This window comes from Macrobrachium rosenbergii, chromosome 4 (genome assembly GCF_040412425.1).
Source record: "Macrobrachium rosenbergii isolate ZJJX-2024 chromosome 4, ASM4041242v1, whole genome shotgun sequence".
Taxonomy (NCBI): Eukaryota; Metazoa; Arthropoda; class Malacostraca; order Decapoda; family Palaemonidae; genus Macrobrachium; species Macrobrachium rosenbergii.
Window position 1 is genome coordinate 44,022,827 of NC_089744.1, and position 18,364 is coordinate 44,041,190.

General features: G+C 37.8%; 1 protein-coding gene across 1 annotated transcript; it reads left to right on the plus strand.

Moving 5' to 3' along the window:
* Window positions 1-276: 276 nt before the first annotated feature.
* Window positions 277-17,839, plus strand: LOC136833709 (uncharacterized). Its single transcript, XM_067095903.1, has 9 exons — window positions 277-416; window positions 799-951; window positions 1,515-1,665; window positions 2,419-2,503; window positions 8,071-8,240; window positions 15,476-15,556; window positions 16,281-16,369; window positions 17,234-17,353; window positions 17,453-17,839. The coding sequence occupies exons 1-9, from the start codon at window positions 411-413 to the stop codon at window positions 17,645-17,647; spliced, it is 1,050 nt and encodes a 349-aa protein (XP_066952004.1). The 5' UTR covers window positions 277-410; the 3' UTR covers window positions 17,648-17,839.
* Window positions 17,840-18,364: the final 525 nt, after the last annotated feature.

Here is an 18,364-nt window from a genome sequence, read left to right on the forward strand (position 1 = left end):
AGCCTTTGTGATGTGTATTCTGAGCTCTAACTCTCCCTTATACATACATTATATATATATATATATATATATATATATATATATATATATATATATATATATATATATATATATATATATATATATATATATATATATATATATATATATATATATATATATAATGACATCATCCCGAATCTGTGAAAGGTACACTCATGCGAGACATCCATCGCTATCAAGACAGTGCCATGTGTAAATATTCCCAACAGTAAACAGATAACAAGTATGGGATAAGTTATCGATTTGCTTTAATTATTCGTTGTTTTACGCAAATCACCGTAGTGCTTTCGTGTCTCTAGAATTCCTAGTAGATTCACCAAAATATTTCGAAATATCGTTCATCATTACCAGGAAGAATCGCAGAAGATATGCAGGTAACTAGTAGAGAAACAGATAAGCACATTGGTGACGTAATTAGCGAACGATGACCAGTTTTCTCCGTGTAAACTTTTTTTATTCTATAGGGGGCGCCCAGTTCTTGGAATCATTAAGAAGCACCATAATTATGCTTCATGGGCGCAGTTATGTGAGGAAAGAAAGACCAGGCAGTGACTTGAAATTTTAACCTAATCAACTAAAAATAGTAGGCCCATATCTCATACTTCGGCCGAGGTGCAGTAGACTATACCACGGTTGTACCGTACATGGAATAAACTTCACGATAAGAGTATATTACACAACAATGCAACTTAACAGTAACTGTCATGTGTCTGCTCCTCATAATGTAACTTATAATATCCATACGTCTATCAACAGTTACCGAGAGGAAAGAATTTTGCGATTGTTCTCCTGTTTCTTACTGTTTTCCACACGACGACAAAATCTGGAACTGATGCCGAGGAACTTTCGGTGGACGTTGGGACTGAAGAAGAAGTGATTGCTGAAGACGACGAAATTTCAACTGGAAAGGCAAGTCTAGAAGTTGAAGTCAAACCAAATAGAAATTAGAAATCTGTTGAGCTTGAATTATTTGAAAATTCCCACAAACCATTTTTATTCTTCCTCCTCATCATTATGTATAACTTTCTGCGGACTTAATTATAGGAATGGATTGGTTTTATATATCTGAGAGAGAGTGAGGAAAGCCAATAAGTTATTTACCATGATATTAGCTTTCACAATGTAATTAAGTTATCAAAAAATTTTAACCTTCGTAATGGCACTGAATTTCATTAAAAGTATTTTAAATCTTACTTAAATGTTAGGAATGAAACAGACGCCTATATAACACTCCACAACATGGTGCAACCGCCAAAATGGTTCGTAAAATCATATTCGACTTTCATTCAGACCGTCTTTTAGAAGGCTGTAATGAGATGTAATACTAACATTATTTGTAACAAGCTTGGATATAATAGCATAATATGAAATATTTCCCCATAAACGTGTTCCTTTTATACAACGACAAGCCTACACTGACAACGATGAAAGAACGGAATAAAATCATAATAACGCTAATTAATATATAATAGGCCTCTTTAGTTCTCGATGATAACGAGGACATCGACAGTGCATTCAACAACGAGGACGATGTTCCGGAAGAAAACGATGAGTGCTCGAGGATTTCGCCGAAGGAAATCTTCCACAATGAAATTCATCTCCGCCTCCTACATGCTCTTGATGGTGAGCGGTTCGTTTGCGGGTTCTCTGTCGGTCACATACTTCCCTCATGCTTCTTTCCATTTCATCATCAAATGCATTTATAACTAATATGTCATCACGTAAAGATGTGGTGTCGCATTACGTTACAATATTCGATTTTTAATTTGATCAAAAGCATTTATTATCACTTTGTTGAAAATAATATATGAGAACATGTGAAGATGTGACGTTGCATTACATTACAATATTCGATTCTTAATTTGCAAAGTATGCTGACAAAAAATCAAATGCAGCTTCAGAAGATTGGTATTTTTGCCCATTTTCTTTTAAACTAATGATGGGAGTTGATGAGGTCTTGATTAATGCTTTAAATATTACACAGGTGATTTTCTGGCCATCGGATAAAGATGTTACTTTAATTGTTACTAGAAAAGAGCTGAAGAATATATCCATGCAACAGTCATTATTACGAAAGCCTATTATGCAGCCTGTCTCAGGATTTCAATCCTCGTAAATTTTTACACTTCATTTAAATTTCACATAAGGTACAAACCAAAATGAAACATTTTTCTTGCCTTCATAGTTGCAATATAGCAGATTATTAAACTAAAGTTGGTAGCACTTTTGAATATTGAAAAGAAGAAGAATGATGAACAGTATTTCGGCATCTTAACCTAGAGATTTAACTATGTGTATTATCTTCTAAATCCTTGCAAAGAACGGCAGAATGATGTGTGAAGGTTAATGGATTATTATTTTTTTTTTTTCCCACAGAAATGAGTCATTTTGTAGAGGCTGTCCTTATCCGGATTGAATCAGCCCTTAACACTCTCTTGCCTCACGTTCAAGAATCTCCTATGTAAGTAGTTTTATGTTATTGTATTTATGCAAATTGTAATGAAAATTACAGGTGAATAAGGAAACACGGTACATAAGCAAAAGTTACAGAAAGAGGCCCCTTTTTCTTTAATGTGAGAGCGCATTCATAATTTTTATTGATTGTTCGTAAATATAAGCTGAAATGCCTAATTTTCTTTAGTTTTATGGAAACTACATTGTTAGCCTTCGAAACCGTGCTGTGGCATATCGTTAGTGCTGGTTTTGAGTTCAGTCCATTTTCGCTGCTTCGTGTGAGACTTGGTATGTTGGTACTTTTAAGATTTGGGATTATTTTCGTTTGTGATTATTGTTCTTTCTTCGAGTTATTCTTTATGGGTCATATGCTGGCTCCCTATATCTCAAGCTTTCAGACAGGGGTCTGTTTTCATCCGTGAGCTATACGAGTATATATATATATATATATATATATATATATATATATATATATATATATATATATATATATATATATATATATAGCCATATATATATATAACGATGAAGCCAGATTGAGGCTTTAATCTGCTTGTCAGATTACAGTATTTAATCTGCTTATATATATATATGTATATATATATATATATATATATATATATATATATATATATATATATATATATATATATATATAAACTTGTTTAGCATAGTCTTTCTCGTAAGCAATTCTTGCTGGAAGTTACTGCACGTCAACATCTACTTGCTTAAAGGAAATGCTTTCAAATTTCCTGTACTTCACAGCTACAAGGTTGAAGCTATGAATGAAAAGACAATGATTGCTGCTCCATATATTTATTTTTATGCCGGCTGTCGGCACCTGTTTCAGCTATTAACCCATAGTTATCATGAAAAATTTTACTAGGGGTTGTTGGTTTAGATTAAGCTGTGCCTGTAAGAGCCTGACGCCGTCTCGTCTCGCTCTTACATGCCCAGTAGCCAGAGGCTTCTTTTATGGAAAGATGCCCTTTCTTACTCCAGCACTCCCTATTTAACCGGGCCTCGGACCAGCGAGGATTGACCAAGAATTCTCTACTGGGGACGTCAACCTGGGCTTCTCTTGGCGAGAACATCGTCAGTGAATTCCCCCGTAGGGAATTTTGTCCTGTATTTCCCATTGGTGTTATTCCATCCCAGACTGTATCCTGCAGGAATGTGTACCTGGCGGGGATGTATTTCTGGACTTACCCCTGTGGGGACTTCATCCTGTACTTATCCTGCAGGGACGACGTCCCTGATTTTCACTTGGGGGTCACCGCCCTGGACCTCTGCCATTGGGGATACCGTCCTAGACTCCCCCTGTTGGGAGATCATCCTTTTCTTCAGGGCTGACGTATTTAAGAAGGAGTCCAAGTTGTTATTTTGCTACTCCATTTATTTATTCTTATGCTGAAAAGTATTTTAACAGTGGACAATTTCACAGAGAAATTATGTTTCTTCTATAATGGTAGTGCATGCATACAAACAGAAAATTAAGATAAAAAGTGAAAATTAACAGAAATATGACAGGGGCCAGAACTGGGAGTGTTTCCATGAAGCTTTACACTTCGTGTCCTTGGACTCCAGTGAGAATCCTGAGGCCCTGGGGAAGGTGATGTCTGGATGACATCTCCTTGCAGGGATGTCATCCGAACTTCCCCAGTGGGGATAATGTTCCAGACTTCCCTCTATACTTACGTTATCCCCAACTGTATCTTGCAGGAATGAATACCCAGCAGAACCATCGTCCTGGACTTCCCTTGTAAGGGCGTCAAATCGCCTCTCCATTCTTGTGTTTCTCTCCTCATATGTACATTAATCATGTCATATATGTTACTGTACTTGTTATTATTTCAGATTCTTTATGTATCTCATTGTATGCATCATTGTACGGCCTTTCCTCCGATATATATATATATATATATATATATATATATATATATATATATATATATATATATATATATATATATATATATATATATTAGTAACCTTATACATGTTCTGTAACATATTATATGTCTTCTTATGCCTGTTAACAAACAATTTCTGAACGGACGCAGCAGGGGCCTCAGGTTGCCTGCTACCTTTCCGTCCGTTTTCCGCGTTATAAACACCTGTCGAGAATAATAAAGAACCAGTCTTTCACTTCTGACATTTCTTGAACCTCACACCCTCTATAAGGACTTTACAAAGAAAATACATTGCTTTTATCATGGCAGTGTAGAAAATTTCAAAATAAAAATGAAAGTGAAAATTGACAATGAAATACGACTGGAGAAAGTTCTGGTGATTTTCCGTCAGCATTTTATGGATGTACATGACAAAAAGCCTCCTTCCAATAACCGTATCAGAACAAGTGAAATTATTCACCAAGGGGATAACTATGGCCAGTTGGTGGTTGCCGAAGCAATGAACATCCTGCAGCAGAACCCTGCATTGAATAGCCGGGTGCCCCTTGGTCAAGTTCTACCATACAGCCAGAAGAAGCTCTTCCCCAGGGCCTCAGGATTCTCACTGGAGTCCAAGACACGTATTGTAAAGCTTCATGGAAACACTCCCAGTTCTGGCTCCGGTCATATTTCTGTTAATTTTCACTTTTTATCTTAATTTTTTTGTTTGTATAGATGCACTACCATTATATAAGATGCATAATTTCTTTGTGAAATTGTCCACTGTTAAAATACTCGTCAACATAAGAATAAATAAATGGAGCAGCAAAATAACAATCTTGGACTCCTTAAATACTTCAGCCCTTAAGAAAAGAAGCACAAGAAGTTGAATAAATGTTTCTCAAAATGATAAATGCTCCATGAACAATAGCGTTAGCAAGAAAAAATGTATATACTCGTATAATGTAGACAAACAAACATATATATATATATATATATATATATATATATATATATATATATATATATATGTTTATATATATAATCATTTAGCTACAAATGTCATTTAATATCCATATGTTTTATATATACATTTTGGGAATGTCATCCAAAGGGGAATTATAAGTGAATTATAATGATAAATTGGTGGCACCTAAGTGATTCAACACCCAACTATACCCTCTAATGACTTCCAGTCGAGTCGCTAACCATTAGGCTTTCAAGAGAGGTATAAGTTAATGCTGACTCTTCAGTATATGGTGGGGATGGGTTGATGCTGACGCTAAGTACAAATCCCTGCACTCGATGTGTATGTATATGGCAGAGTCGGCATTAACTTACATCTCTCTTGAAACCCTAATGGTTAGCGACATAGGCTGGAAAACATTGGAGGGTACTGTTGGGTGTTCAAGTCACTTAGGTACCAATCCATTTATAACTTATAATTCCCCTTCGATGATATTCCCGAAGTAGCGCGAATCGGATATCAAACAACATTAGTAGATTAATGTTTGTATATAAAATGTCATTGAGATGTGATAAAAAATTCATATATATTATAATGATATGTCTTATGATATGTATGTATTCTATAAAAGTAATATGTTTTCTGTACTGTTTATATATTTTCTCCTGTGTTTGTCATGTATGGACTGTAATAACTTTGAAAATAGTGTTTATGGGAGATGCTAAGTATCAGATCTTACAAGGGTTGGTTGGCTGTTTGATAAGCTAAGATACATTTTCCTGTAGGCTTGTGTGTACACAGCTGAATGTTTACTCAGGTGGGTGACCACAGGAAATGCTTTATGTGAGAGAGACCCTAAAAACCACTTAAGTTATCAGTTAAAGGGAGAAGAGATGAAAGGCTTGATAATATTTGTTGACCAGGGAAAGGATGTCGCTGGGCTAGCCTCTGTGTTTATACAAGTATTCAAACAGGAAATTGTCAATCATTCAGATAAGGGTGCAGGCCTATGTAGCTCTCTGAGCCAGAGAATAAATTATCTGTTTATTCCTGTTGGAAAGGGAAGAAATTCTGTTTATTCCTATTGTAGAGGAAGAAACTCAGTTTATTCCTGTTTCTTCTAGGGTGACCACTTTCTAAAAATGCCTAACTGGCAACCCAGGTTTAACCTCATAGAAGAAATTTGGTAATACTAGTTAGTTCAGATAGAGACCTGGTAAAGGTAGGGTGGGTCTCTCTCTCTCTCATCCCTTCTTCATGTAGAAGAGTGTAAGATTGTGGTCACTCTCCCAAACATATAAGTTTTTGGAAACTGTTAATAATATTTAATGCTCCCTTGGTGGAATCTGATATAAGAGAGAGTTAACGGTAACAGGTCTTAGGTAAAAGTGTTATGCTGCAGCAATAAGGAAAAAGGAGTTGTGTAATAGTGTTCAGAAACTTGTACAAGGTAAAGTGCTTTTACTTAATTTTTTACCATGGTAAAAAGGTAGTATAATCTTTTAAAAAGGTAGATATAATCTTTAAACAGATTTTGCCTTAGTGAAATTATTGTTGATAAACTTTTTGTGCATTTTTATATGTTCTTGTTTTTACATTTCTTTTGTGTGCTCTTGTGTTTACAATTTCACAGTTTTACCCAAATTTTTGTGTTGGTGATGTAACACTGATTTAGTTAGCACTTTATATGTGTTGATACTTTAACATTGCATACTTGTTGTGATTTTCATTTGTTAAGATTTCTTTTTCAAAATCTTAATAGTTTGAATTTTTGCTTAGTTAACATAATTTCTTGATAGATTAAAGTTTTGTGAATTAATCTTGTTTAAGAATTAATTAAATCTTATGCTGGTTTCAAATAGTGGCAAATTTTTTCAGATTGTGAATTCTAATTATAACTTTTGAAGTTAGAAATAAATTTTTGTATTTAAAGTTTTAAAAGCACACTGTTTTATTTTTGACCACCAGTGAATAGGGTTATGTATGTATGCACAAGGTAAGTGATAAACATGTTCCGTTCTCCTTTAGAATTTTTCTGAAGTGAATTAAGACCAGGGAAACGATTATAGTTGTTTGATGGAGTGATGCCCTTTCCCTCTAGTATATTTCTTGCTTAACAGTTACTACCTCACTCATAACTTGATCAACTTAGATTGATTTTTCAAGTGATAAACAAGTTTTAAGGGATCACCGTTACCTTTAGAGTGCTCAGTTGTAATATTATTGTTATGAGGTTTCAGATATCTGGCTGAAGTGAGGTAAGTTTTTGGATTTAATAGTTGTGTTATAACCAGGTACTTGATTACTTTGTCACAATATATATACATTTTATATATGTGTGTGTGTGTGTGCATTTTTTGAAGTTGAAACAGCAGTTTTTGGAGAGTGGATTATTTCATCTCCTGTATTTACTTAAAATCCCTTACTCTAAAACCTAATTACTTTTACAGACATTTGTATTATTTTTTCGACCAGGAAACTGTTATTACAACATGTGACCTCAAAAAATTATAATTAATAGGTTATATTCTGCAATGATTACGTTTAAGTGCAATTATTGTATTATGTAACATAGGTGTCAGAAGGTAGTATCTGTTTGCTTGAAAAGAAGTAGAGTATAATTACTGTTACAGAGTAGTTGGTCTAGAACAATGCGTCTCAGCAAGGTTTTTTCTGATGTTTATTGTTTTTCTGTTTGTTCCTTTGAAAATGAAGTGGAAATCTAAGGGTAGAAGATCTTTTCCCTGAGGTTCGACGCTTCCTCCATGGCACCATGAGAGATGTTTACGATGTGGTCAGGGCCTCTTGGCGCGACCTCATCCGCACCCACGTAGCCGAGGCCAGTGACGCTAGCCAGCAGCTGAATGCTCTGAGGATTGTAAGAGGTACGAACACATGGTGAATTCTGATGAAGTCACTTTTTTTTTCTTAAAGAAGTAATTCACAAAGAAAATCTGTTCATTCATTCGTTATTTATTCTGTAACATATATTAATGTCAAGTATGGAAGAAGCGATGTGGAAAGTATTAAAAAAATGAAGTATTTAACCATTATATGTATATTTTCAATGCTTAATGTTTTCTTATGATGAATTCAAGGAAGAACGCCTAATTTGTGTCTGAAATAGTACCAGATATGTGTATTAGATCAGTACAAGTATTCCATTATAAGAAAAGGTCTTATTTCCTTTACAAGCAGATTACTGGCCTTTTTCCAAATGAAAAATGTGTTCAGGGGTAAGTTGGGAGGAAGGCATACGAAGCACAAAAATGTGTTATTCTCATCTTCATAAATCTGTTTACCAGTACTACTTGAGCAAATAATACTATTACATAAAAAAACAATTGCCTTCGTATGAGAGAGAGAGAGAGAGAGAGAGAGAGAGAGAGAGAGAGAGAGAGGGATGCTGAACACAAGTCATGATTCTGTCATACCTCTAATACTGAATCTCGTGGGAGACCCATTTAATGCTTATTTATTTTGGCTTAAGACTATCAAAATATGAAGTATGCATCTGTGGGTAAGGTCGGTGCTAGGTCTCTCTGCACTCCAGGCAGGTTGCATAGCAAGAGGCCTCCAACCCAGCTCTAAGAAAAAATTCAGTAGGTATTTTTTAATTAAAGTCCTTCCCAGCAATGACTTGATCGGGAGATTAACTGTATAACTGCTGAACCAGACAAGATATTCTCTGCCTGAAGACACTTTTTAAGAAGCATATTTAAAGTTCAATAAATGTACACTGCTAGGCACGAAATAAGCATGTAGGTTTATATCTCCTTTTTCACACCGTTATCTGTGCCCTTCATTTTTTTTTTTTTTTGTCATAATCTTGACGAGGCATATCATCAATGTTTAGTTCTATTGATTGTAATTCATCGAGTAAAACTTATGTTATGAAGGCCCCTACCGTCTCCTTCACTGATACAAATCACAGCAAATATTTTCAGATCTTTGACAGTGACTTGGCACTGTAGTCTATGGAATTTACTAATCATGTAAACAAAGCGTATAATTACTAACCTGATTTGTGTAGCTAACAACACGTGTTTAGTGCAGAATAACAGAAAAATTCTTTATTGACTTTGTTGTATCAATTGTAGGTTTCTTGCAGAATGACATTTGTGATAAGCCGAATGAACCTATTATGCATGCCAATAAAGGGTTAATAAAAAGACAAACATTCGATAGCCTTTATAAGACCACCTCTTTCCAACACTACAACATCCGCTCATACCTCTGGTTTATTCCAGGTGTTTTGAAGCCAGTTTTAGTGAGAATAAGGTACTTTTTTGTGAACAACTTGCTACAAAAACGAAACTACGTCTATGACTATGATTGCGCCAGTCTTTAAAGATTATCTTTTCTCTTTGACAGTCTTCATTTGTACTGAAATGGAGAAAATATTCTGGTATTGTTGTCACTCAGAAAATCTTAGCTCTCTATCTGCCTGGTTCCATGTTTAACTGTAATAAAAGCTGAAGAATATTTTCTTGACAATATTGTCAAGTAGCTGGATCATATAATCCATGTCGGAATCGTTGTCTTTCTTCAAATGGGCTCACTGCATTTCTCTGCATAACCTTCCATTCCACTTTGTATTCGTACTACAGTTACAGAATGATCTGGGCTCTGTGACTAATGCTGGCATCAAAAACATCTTGATCCTTTTGGCTCTTCGCCTAGCATTCATCTTACGAGGTGACTGTTGGCCATGCTTATAAAGGTACAAGACTATGGAAAGCTCAGTCCTGTTTGGTATTCTTCCTAATCTAAGAGCGGTTTATATGTTCATTTACTTACAAACATAAGAACAACAAATATTCATATAATAATTATTAAAAGCACTGTTGGTATACAAAAGAATTGAGGTACTGCTAACTCATACTAAACAATACAGATGCTAAAGTATATGTTATGAATGCGATGAAGTTCAGTGCAATGAACAAACGAAATAAGCAAAGTATAATTATTTCAGCTTACGGTGATGTAGCCTAATAAGGATCTAAATCGTCTGTGTATTTATCGTGGAAATAATCAGTTGTAGACTTGATGCGAACATGACGTAATCTCGGTGACGTTGTAAGTCTTCCATGAATCCAGCTTGTTACCATGTGACTGTGCAGTCATGAGGTCTTTTGTTATGGTTCGAGGGATAAGTCACATCAACAGATGAGATAAGAGACAGACAATCACTTTAAGTATTGCACCATCTTTTGTCTTATAGAGAGAGAATCACGTGGGTTTCTAAACTGCACTGTTCTGTTTGCTTCATCAGTCGTGTTGATATCTCGACAAAAGCTTTGTCCAGTACGTAGACAGATGTGTCATGCAAGTATTTTCTTGGGAAAAGGGAAGTATTGCACAAAAGCACATGGCAGTTACTCATTTAAACTCTGATCGCATATTTTCCGTCATTGATTTCTTGCACAGAAACATTTTTTCATTTAAGATCACATCATCTAGCTTTGATAGAGTATTCTACAGGGTTTTGATTTCCGACTGCAAAATTAAATTTGTCATTCTGATTCTAGAGACCTTTTGTGCTGGTTCTCTCTCTCTCTCTCTTAAAAAAGTGGAATTATTAAGTAACGTTTAAAGTAACTAATTGTCGGTCACTCCGTTTTAGTAACTTATTGTGAGATCTGATGTTTAGCGTTGTAGCAGTACTCCCATTGGAGTGGCGCCAAGATCACCAGTTCTTCAGGATGTAGTTGCCGAAGGTCAAGATGCGTTGCAAGCCTTTAATGACTGCTTGGCTACAATGGCGAGTGGCTTGCGTCTACAGAGCAGCCCCAGGCCTCCAGCCCCACCGGTACCAGAGAAGTGTGCTTTGGAAATGTCGTCGGCCTCCTTCAGGACTTGGAAACAGTCCATGACACAGTGGCTTAGGCCATATAAGCTTCAACCAATGGATGCAGTTCAACACATTAGGCTTCACTGCATCCCAGAGTTGCAACATACACTGGATGCCAGGTATAGTGATTTACAGTGGGCTAATTTGTCTCCAGAAGGGGCTTTGGATGCTATAGGGGCCATGGTTCTGCATGCTTCGAACCAGGCTGTGCACTGGGCTGAGTATTTTGTGTATATGCAAGGACATGAGGAGTCAATTAGTGAATATTTTGGAAAGTGCTCGCAAAAAGCCATGGATTGTGGCTTCCAGTGCCCTAGCTGTTATAGAGATTTGTCTGAATATATGCTTATTAGTAAGCTTATGGCAGGTCTAAGGGATGAGATATTGAAAAGAGACCTCTATAGGTCATGTGATTCCATTTGTAGTGTAGATACCTTAAGGGCAGTGTTTATGACATATGAGGCAGCCCACAAAGATGATCCCATGCCCCAGCATGACACATGGCATCAAGAGCCACGTGTGGCCGATGTGGAGACAGACCCCAGCCCCCCTGAGTGTGCAGCGGTGAAGAGCAGTGAGAGGTCCTCAGTTTCCATCAACGCTCGTGTGTGTGGGAACTGTGGAGTGCAGCATGATCCAAGAAAGGTGTTGTGCCCAGCAAGAAATAGTGTTTGTCATGGCTGTCAAAAAATTGGCCACTTGAAATGGTTCTGTAGGAGCAAGAAGAAGATGGTGAGTGATGCCCCTGCTTCGTCAGTAACACTGGGAGCAGTCACCACCGGGGTACAACCCAGTATACAGCCTACTATACAAGTGATAGTGTCCTCATCAGTGCATGAGCCTAGGCCTAAGGGTCACAAGCCTGTACAGGCTGTGGTAGACATGGGGGCCCAAGTGTGTGTTGCAGGCCCCACGTTGCTGTCGACCCTCATTGAAAGGCCTGCCCTTTCATGACACTGCAGGGGCCTACGTGATGCTGCCAATGTTCGATTGGAGTGTATGGGAACTGCCCCTCTTCGCATTCAATACAGTACCAGGAGAACCGTCCAAGAAGTGCACTTCATCAAGACTGCAAGGTCTTTCTTCCTTTCATTGGCTGCTTGTAAGGACCTTGGCCTTGTGCCCCAGTCCTTTCCCCACCACCTACCAGTGTCAGCAAGCCTCGCACTGGAGCATGAGGTCCCCACACCCATTGGGCCATCCCTGCCTAAGCCCTCATCCATGTCCTTTCCACCAGTGGAGGAGAACGTCCCAAAGTTGCAGCAGTGGCTCTTGCGCCATTTTTCGTCATCAACTTTCAATACAGAGAGAGAGCCCCTCCCAGTCATGGAGGGCAAGCTGCACCATATTCATCTACTGCCGGGGGCAACCCCCTATGCATGCCACACCCCAGCATCAGTGCCAAAGCATTGGGAGTCAGAAGTGAAGAAGCAGTTGGACCAGGACATCAAGAAGGGCATCATTGAGGAGGTACCTACTGGTGAAGCAACAGAATGATGTGCGAGGATGGTCATTGTTGCCAAGAAGTCAGGTCAGCCCCGCCACACTGTTGACTTTCAACGCCTTAATGCCTCCTGCCGGAGAGAGATGCATCACACCCCTGCTCCTTTTGGCGTGATCTCTGGGGTGCCTTTACATTCCTTCAAGACAGTGGCAGATGCGCATTGGGGCTTCCACCAGGTGGAATTAGATGAAGAGAGCCACAGAACCTTTATCACACCTTGGGGGCGTTACCGGTACAGAAGAACGCCCATGGGACACTGTTCAGCTTCAGATGCCTACACCAAGAGGTTTGATGACGCCATCAAGGGCATCCCCCAAAAACACAAATGTGTGGATGATACTCTTCTGTATGACAACAGCGTCGAGGAGGCCTTCTGGCACACCTATAATTTCTTGGCCACGTGCTAAAAAGGCCATAACTCTCAAGCCAGAAAAATTCAGTTTCTGCCAAAGAGGAGTGAACTTAGTTAGATTCCAGCTGGGATGGGATTCCTACAGGCCCACTGTTACGATCCCGTGTTAGTTTGTAGGAAATAGTTCTTTCCAAAACTACTGCTTGGGGTTATTACCTATTCTACAAATACCATAGTTCCCTAATTATATGCCAATATTACTGTTACAGCAGGTGACGGTGGAGGTGTGAGATATACTTCAGGCGGGACACGGAACTCTGCAGTAGAAGAGGGTGGACGTTCTAGTATTTGTGGGTCATGTGAGTGTGATTTTGGCTATACTTGGGGTGATCGTCCTGGGAATCGTGCATTGTTGGCTCACGAAGGTAGCGAATCTATGGTGAAAGCGCTTTGTGGAAGCTGAATGCTTCAATGAACTTGCACGGTATATATTCCCGAACGATGTAGTTGATGAGGATTCGTCTCAACGAGGAAGTTAGCCCTGTTGTTGACTGTTGATAGCGACCATGTGATTTGTCCCTCTTGCAGATGTTCCAGTGGGGTGTCCCCCTGATCATTTGGATCAGTATTATTAATTATATAATACTTGCCTCACCTCCGTTTAAGAAACTGTAACTCTCATAATTTCATTGTCTAGTTAACTATTGTAACTTTCAGTTGGATTGTTTTGTAACGTTTTTCATTACTTCGTTTATACGTTTATGGGTTTTTCTTTTGTTAATAATTATTTAAAATGTTTTTCGTATGTTTTATTATTCTACTCTAATGCTTCTGCTGAAGATCATTATTATTAAAGCTCAAGCTATATATATATAAGGTGATAAAAGGACTATAAATTAAATATGTTATGCTCCTGAATCTGGCGGCAATAAACTTTTAAGTATTTAAGAATTGGTCCGTAACACCCACAGAGGGTCTAGCTGTCATACAGAGATTCCCTATGCCATCAACCCCTCTGTCACTGACATCAGGTCATGGTATGGCTTTGTCAACAAGTTGGCACCCTTCCTTGCCACTGCCCTGCTGATGGAACCCTTTAGAGACCTCCTGAAGAAGTCTACAAGCAAGAATGTGTACTGGGATAGCAACCTACAAGAGAGATTCCGCCAAGTACAGGAGGCCATATGCAAACTGGCCAAGGATGGGCTGGTATACTATGACAAATCCCGACCTACAGCAGCCCTAACAGATTGGAGCAGGGATGGGATTGGGTTTGTCATCTTGCAGCAGTGGAAGAGCAGGACACTACAGTTGGGAGTGTTATTAGACACAACAACAGACCAAGCCAGTTGGTCAAGTGGTCAAAGGTGAAACAAACTACGAAGAGCAGTGTGGGGAAGATTGGGACTGTTGGGAAGACTGAGATTAAACAAGTAGATTGTTTAGCAACCAGTGGAGATGTAACCTCAAGCAGTGAGTGTCTGAGCAGCTTGGAGGCTTTTAAGCCATATATCTATGAAGGTATAGGGGAAGAGGTAACTCCTATATGCCGCTTGCACCTGTCGTGTGAATTGGTGACTGGGAATGTTGATTTTGCTGTAAAGGACTCACTGGCTGTGGAAGATTGCAAGTTCTATTGGGTAATGAAGCTGGTGGTGCACCATTTGTTCCTCGTTCTATAGTGACAGACAAGCCTTTGAGGATTAGTCCAATGGCAGATTCAGAGAAAAATAACCCCCACCTATTTCCAAGTTGTGTTACTACCAGGAGTATGAAGAGAACTATGCCTGCAAATGAAGAAACTGAGGATTTACACACACAGAAAGGATCAAATGAAGGATCTTTGAGCTTAGAAGAGCTGTTCCAGGAAAGTGATGTTTCCCATAGTGCTAGCAACGAAGAGATTTCCCAAGAGATTATATCAAGTTTTCATATACAATGGATGTTGACGCGTCAGCATTACAGAGTTGCAGTGGCGTAGCTGGCATTCCATCAGTCGGGATGCCTAGATGGGACCAAGATATTGTTTGGGGGGCCCAAAGAAAATTTCACAAAACTAACATATACTATTCTCGAATGTATATATCCACATGAATGAAGGAAAATAATAGTATCAGTAATTAGTAAACCTGTATTTGAAATTATAGAGCTCAGTTTTCAATTAACTTTCAGCTCTTACTATATGGAAATGTATCAAATACTGTAAGGGTTAAAGTTTAGCTACAAAGGAAATTTCAATTGGGGGGCCAAGCATCTGGTCAGGGAGTAATAAGAGGGTTTTTTGCTCTTACGGTCATTTCATGTCTTTTGTACCTAAGGAAATTTGATTCTTCTGCCTTCCAAGGCCTTGATTTCATAATCCTTTTCCTCCGAGTTTGTATTCTGGTTGACTGGTTCCTCTTCTTCTCAGATGCACAGATCCAGGGCGAGGAGAAGATAAAAGCAAGCCTTATGGAACTGTCTGTTACACTCAGGGCAATAATTCTCAACAGTAAGTGTTCAATCACTGTTTGTATTATGCTAAATTTCTATTAGCTATTCTTAATTATATGTAAGTCAAACATTTTTAAATGGTAAATTATTTCCATCATTTTGAATCCATTTTATGAAAAAGGAGGTTACAGACCATACACATAATACACGGTAAAGTTTTCGTTTTGCTTTTGATTTTATTTCTTCTTCGTTTTGAAGCGAAATGATTGAAGAATCAACTTCAATTGCACGCGAGGACTTATCAGATATTTACGCAAAGTGCTTTAATCGGATATAAATGTAGGCGAAATTGTACACTTTAAAAGCAAATAGTCAAATACCCAGTAAACTATGCAGAAATCAATAAGGTAATATATTAATCAGAATCGGTGAATGTGTTTGTTTATATCCAAGTGAAATCTAAGATTGTAACTTCTGGAAATAATACCACTAAATATTTTTCTATCTATTTTGCAAATCACGAAAGGATCTTAAACATCTCTATCATAAAATCATTAGAAATGTAATTTACTATATATATTGAGAATAATTTAGAACCTGAATTCTGTGCTTTTACAATGTGCTACCTGGGTGAAATGCGAATTGTCTGCTAATGGTGAATAGTGAAATAATTGGGATATTAAAAAAGATTGGGATATGCATAGGCCATCAGTTTTGAAGACTGTTATTTGCCACATGAATATTTATTTTAGAATATTTGTGCTTCACTTTATTCATTTCAGGTATTTATGTTTTACAAGAGTCGTTGAAATTGCCTGAACACACAGAGCCTAAAGAAGCAGCAGCTCAGATAAATCAGAAGCTTCCAAAGGTTAGTAGGCCTACTCTCTCTCTCTCTCTCTCTCTCTCTCTCTCTCTCTCTCTCTCTCTCTCTCTCTCTCTCTCTCCAGGTTCAACAACATGTTTCATTCTCATCCATGCTACTCCTGTTGTAAGCGCATGAAATTGCCTCTCCTTTCTTGTGTTTCTCTCTTCATACGTACATTAACCACGTCATATATGTTACTTGTTGATATTTCAGATTCTTTATGTATCTCACTGTATGCATCATTGTACGGCCTGTCCGCTGATATATATACTTGCCTTTTACATGTTCTGTAACGCATTATATATGTCTTTTTATGCCTGTTAGCAAACACAACCTTCGTATGGGCGCTGCTGGGGTCCTCGGGTCGCCCGCTGTCTTTCTGTCCGCTTTCTGTATTATAAACACCTGTCGAGAATGGTAAAGGATCAGTCTTTCACTTCTGACTTTTCTTGAACCTCACACTGTAAGGCTCGTTTAATTTGTATTAGTATTATTCTGATTAAGCTGAAGTGAAGCGGTAGTGGACCTTGTAATTTTCCTAGATTTTTCTCTTTTGTGACCAGCTTATTCTCCGGCTTGTAGCAATTTTATAAGAATCTTAAATGATTGACATTTTAGAATATATGCGCAGTGTATCTGCTAATCAAATTAACACTTAAAACTTCTCAAAATCTTTTTTGGTGTTGAGGCCTACCTTACCCTAGTTATATTCCCCAGTGTTCACCATGACTTAAGTTATAATACATTATTTCGTTACTCTTTTATATTTGAATGAGACGTATTTCACTTTGAAATATAATTCTCTTAGTGGCTGAGATGACTGTCGATGATGCTGGTTTGAAAGTTCGTTGATTGTTTTTCCGGTAGGTTGCACCGAACTTCTTAGGGACCCTGATGATGAAGATCATCGAAAAAGGTGAGAACCGAGATGCTTACAAAAAACTCCTCACCAACACTCTGAGGTACATCACGGGACCCGTCAACAAGGTAATCTTTTTTCCATCGTCGGTTTTCATATACTATACGTATATTTTTATATGTAGCATGATATAGAACCAGAGACGCTAACATTCTTATTTTTGTCAGATGTATGAGCAACTAGAGGACCTTAACAAAGCGGGACCGAGCACAGAGAACCTTCAGATCTACTGGAAATCAATGATAGAAGAGAGTCACTTAAGACTCATAGAGGATCCTATAGAACCCCCTAAGTATGAAATTGTCTACCAAAATGAAGAATATTTGGCAGGGCTGGTTTTGGGATTAATGGCAACCTTTTAATTGTTTGTTCGTCTGGTTAATTTATATTTGTGATATCTTTAAAACCCAGTGTCTCCAATTTACAGAAATTTATATCTTAAATGTAGCCATCAGAGTTTCTTCAGGAATACTTATATGCCTTGAGTGTAGGTTGTTAAGAGTTTTCTAAACTTTGTATTGTGTTGATATTTAATAATAAAGAACAGTCTAGAATTTCTGGAGAAATCCCAATAACCTCACACTCACAATACTTCTAATTATACTTCTCATTTTCTAAAGAAATTGGGGAAAAAGAGAAAGATGCTCAAGAGAAATTTAGTCCCGTTTCGTTGGATTTATTTTTAAATTCTGTATTATAATGATATTAATGATTTTTGTTTAAGCTCTTGTATAAATGGAGATATCCTGACTCAGGTCAGCTTACACTAAAATCGATGTATGTTTTCTACAATCTAACCAGTCCATTCAGTTGATTTTGCTGGACTGTCGTAGTTTTGTATTGTTTTTGTGGACGGTTTGCTGCAGTGACATGGGCACTAGTATGAAATATGTTTCCCATTATGGACACATGATATTTCAAATCTTGGCGATCTGTTTTTGAAAAGTCAGAGTTTTCAAGAAAAAAAAGTGTGAAGAATAAACAAGAACGGTGACAAGAGAACAATTTATGCCTGGGTCACACATTGGCCATTCAAGGATGCGCACGTCGTAACGGCCGAAAATTTGCTAAATACGGGG